The 4,176-nt window shown below is 46.9% G+C and overlaps 1 protein-coding gene across 3 annotated transcripts; it reads right to left on the bottom strand.

Moving 5' to 3' along the window:
- Positions 1–447: 447 nt before the first annotated feature.
- LOC119318938 (MADS-box transcription factor 29-like) lies at positions 448–3,595 on the bottom strand. Of its 3 annotated transcripts, XM_037593487.1 has the most exons (8): positions 3,488–3,595; positions 2,867–3,138; positions 1,981–2,050; positions 1,690–1,851; positions 1,487–1,528; positions 1,284–1,325; positions 918–1,171; positions 448–801 (listed from the first exon to the last, which is right to left on the bottom strand). In XM_037593487.1, coding segments are annotated over exons 2-8 (759 nt in total). In that variant the 5' UTR covers positions 3,055–3,138; positions 3,488–3,595; the 3' UTR covers positions 448–800. The 3 variants fall into 3 exon arrangements, with proteins under 3 accessions (XP_037449384.1, XP_037449382.1, XP_037449383.1); XM_037593485.1 differs by lacking the exon at positions 448–801 and having other exon boundaries at positions 914–1,171; XM_037593486.1 differs by lacking the exons at positions 448–801; positions 3,488–3,595 and having other exon boundaries at positions 914–1,171; positions 2,867–3,481.
- Between the last annotated feature and the right edge of the window lie 581 nt (positions 3,596–4,176).

Below are 4,176 nucleotides of genomic sequence, written 5' to 3'. Positions count from 1 at the left end.
TCTACAGTGGTGGAGATTATTGACTAAGGTTGATGATCATGGTGCGTTCGACCTCCAGTGCGGCAAAATTCGGGCTTCGGCCTATTTCGCAGCAGGTCCGAGCTAGCTAGTTGTCTTCGATCCTCCTTTTGCTCTAGGTAGTTGTCTAGGTGGTGCTTCATGTCGCTTATCCGGCCTGCGTGTCGTGGATGTTTGGCAGTGATGTTGTGTATCTCCGTACTTTGTCCTTGCGTGTGGTTGTGGCCGTCTTTTTTCGTATGTGTGGTTTCGATGTACTCTGACTGGTGGCTTTATTTATAAAGTCAAGCGTATTCCTTTCCTCTAAAAAACATTACCAGTGGGCCTAGCTAGTCAAAGTCGAGGGAAATTGTTGAATGGGGTAAAGCTTGACCCAATGCAACAATTTGGGGTTTTTAAATGGGGTAAACAGTTTACAAATGGGAGATATATAAAAAGTGGAATTCACTCTGAACTTATTATTATTACATGTATGCATCGTCCTCGATCCCCATGCGTGCACAACTATTTAATTTCTACGTACGTACCAACATTTGACCAGGCAATTGTATATAGCTAGCTTATAAGTACGCAACATGATGAAAGAACAGCCTAAGACACACGACACACAATTGGAATCTTATCTTACATACATATAGCTCCCAAATTAAATAGTCGTCCTCATGCATGCATCATAAGGGTCAATCTTCCATCCACCGTGATCTTCTTCCTAAAATAATCCATGAATCCAGAGAGCTCATGAATCAACCAATCCATCACCGGCGCCGCGTGATTATCAAATCTCTGCCAACAATGTTTCATATGATCAAACTCTATTTTTATGGATCTGGCCGTGACTGAATTGACAGATGTGGGTGCATGCATGTGTGCTCGGTCGGCTGATTCTTAATTTTAGTTACCAGAGGTGGAGGCCGTGGCCGGCGTGGAGGCTGCTGCACGCCGGGTCCTGCAGGTTGGGCTGCGTCGGCTGCAGCCGGAACCCGGCGGCTTCGGCGGCGTGGAGCTGAAGCTGCGGGGACGTCAACTGCAGCGCGGTGCTCGACGACTCCTCGCCCGTGTAGTACGGCGTCGCCGGGAAGGCCGGCGTCAGCATCGACAGCACCGGCGGCATCACCGCCATCTTCCCGTCACCACCATGCTGGTTCTCGCTGATCTGTAGAACAAGCGCGCGCAGCACCCACAAATCATTATAAATTTACACGTGCATGCAGATGCTTCGCTTCAACAGAAATTTCCCATTGATTAAGGCAGGATTAATAGATTACCATGCGGCACAGAAAACTGTTCTGATCTTCCAAGATATGCTCCTGTTAATTGATCAATCAATTAGCAACGCTCACATAGCGATTAACCATTTCACACACACACACACACACACACACACACACACACACACACACACACACACACACACACACACCGGATCAATAGCAGATGCGAAATGAGCGATTGATAATTCGTTATATACCTTGCGACGTAAGTTGTCGAGCTGCTGGTTCAGGAGCTGATGCTGCAACAAGCCAAGAACACGGCAGTAACACACATATGAATTAGCCGGGTAATTAGTGCAGTAAATGGACGATGGAACTAGTTCCTAAATAGTAGTAGTTCATGTGCTGCAAGGAAGTAAAAGTAACCAGTTCATATCCTGGCCTGCGTTGCCCTTTTTACCTTTCTTGCACGGACTTTGGCGACGGAGAACTCGAGCTGCTGCTCGATGTCGTTGACGTCGGCGAGGGAGAGGGAGGAGAGGTCGTCGCCCGTGTACCTCCGGATGGCGCCATCCAGCTTCTCCATCTCGTTCCTCATCCGTGTCATCTCCACAAATATTTGCTGCATCCATCCATGCATAACAAATAGTATAAATTTCCCAGTGCGCAGTCAGTTTGTAGATTTGCAGAATGCAGGCAAATTAATTACTAGCAGTAGTAATAAGTGATTTTTGGTTGTGCTTGTGTTTACCTGATCGTGGTTAATCTCCTCGAACTGACTGTTGGTGGCGTTCTGGTACTGCTCAATGAGATCCCTCAAGCTACATCATCGGATAGTAGAACAAGTATGTTAGTTACATAATTCAGTTAACTAGTTTGCTTGTGATGGCTAGCGGCATCTACTTAATTCAGTTATACTTTGTCAGTAATTTCATGTAAAACAGGGTCTAATTGTTGGCGAACATCAGATAAAGATCATCTGGGAAATTAGTTCAGTTTTGTGCATTTTCTTGATGCATGCCATGCATCTATCATGTGAATGACTGAACAGGTTTAGTTAGGAACTAGGATACCATCTGTTGGAGACTTGGAGCCAGCTGCACCAGATCTACAGTAACAAGCCCTAGCTTCTACTAAAAAAATGGTGTTCTTCATAGTGATGTTTCATGGATTCACTACAAAACCGTAACTTATGATCATATAAATGTCTTCATGCATGTCCGCTGAATTAATTAATATAAGCAGCTAGCTGACACGTACGCGTGTACATGCATGTTGTTATGAACAAAAATTCAGCATCGATCTGTCTGAATAATGAGCTTGACTATCATCTCGGAATAAGAACACAGCATGTGTGCTTTGCTGACAGATTAGCACACACAATTAACTTGATCCACACAGACCAGCAAATCCAGGCTTACGATGACGTGCATATTCGACAAAAAAAAAAGACGAACAACACCACTCTCCCTAAACAGATCGTAATAAAATCATACTAAAAGGTAGAAGACCCCATGCTAGAGTAAAAGAAACATATACTAACGAGCTGCTAGTAGATCCGGTTCTCCAAAGTAGTCGAAAGAAAGAAGCACGTGGCAGATCGATGAAGAGAGGGGAACAAATTAAGAAAGACGGACCTGGAGGCGGGGCTGGAGTACTCGAACATCCTGCCGGTGCTGGAGAAGATGACGACGCCGACGCGCGCGTCGCAGAGCACGGCGAGCTCGTTGGCCTTCTTGAGCAGCCCGCCCCGGCGCTTGGAGAAGGTCACCTGCCGGTTCGTGGCGTTCTCGATCCGCTTGATCTCGATCTTCCCGCGACCCATCTCCGCAACCGCAACGATCGATGCAAACAGGAACCAAGCTATGGCTTTGCGCGTCTCCGGCCGGCCCCTTGGTCTCTCTCCCGTCTGCTGCAGCAACAACAAGAACAACGTGGGTTAATCGTCTTCACGAGCTGGCGCTCTCTGATGCATTAGTCAAACTAGCTGGATCTGATCGAACAACACAATCGCACAAGCAGAAGAAAGAAAATCATGCGGAGCTAGCTAAAAAGGCCGGATGCAGCACTCTCATAATTTGCGAGGAACCAAAGAACTAGGAGGTGGATGCTCCGGCTAAAGTGGAATTTTTCACTAAATTTGCGAGGAACAAAGGGGGCATTCTTTCCGGCACGGATCATAAGAACGGAGAGACAGGAGGGGAGGAGTAGTACTACTAGCTAGCTACCAGCGGCGGTGGTGGTGATATGCACATTACCTTGTGAAGTGGTTGCTTCAAAGGCTAAGGCAGGGGGTGCAGAAGGAGGGACATATATAGAAGGAGAGTGAGGTAGTGTACTGGCGCTGCTGCTACCGCTTGGCTAGGTCTACACTCGATCTCCTCACATCCTGCCCAGCCAGCTGCCGCGAGCAAGCATGCAAAATAGTAATGGTAAATGCGTGGCAGTAACAGTTGTTAACTCTGGCCCTCTTGACTGGCTGTAAATAACGTACGATGGCCGGCTATATATCCTGCTTCTTTTTGGTGGTGTTTCTTTCTTGCGCGGCTCTCTAGCTGCTACCAGCATGCAGAGTGGTTGCTTCTCTGGCTCTTGTTTGCAGTCAATCAATTTTTATTTTGTTTTTTGCCCTCCATATATAGAAGAGGTCTCTATATAGGATAGAATGACGCGCAAACCCTTCTCTCCCTTCATAATTGCTTCTGATTAGCTTTCTTTTCTTGTCGGTGCCTACACGATTAATTGACTACCATGCATAAAGTTAGGCTGTTACATTTGCCCGCAATGGCTATATGTAAGTCGGCTGAATTTGCGATTTGGGCCAGTCGATTTTTGGAGGAAGAAACAAGTTCGGTGGAAGGAAAGGAAGGAAGGTACAACCGGCGGCGATCTATCTTAGGGTGACAGGCTCGCCGGCGATCTATCTTATTAGGGTGGCAGGGTGGCA

This window comes from Triticum dicoccoides, chromosome 6A, assembly GCF_002162155.2.
Source record: "Triticum dicoccoides isolate Atlit2015 ecotype Zavitan chromosome 6A, WEW_v2.0, whole genome shotgun sequence".
Classification (NCBI taxonomy): domain Eukaryota; kingdom Viridiplantae; phylum Streptophyta; class Magnoliopsida; order Poales; family Poaceae; genus Triticum; species Triticum dicoccoides.
The sequence above is the reverse complement of the archived record's forward strand: the minus strand, read 5'-3'. Positions and strand labels throughout refer to the sequence as shown.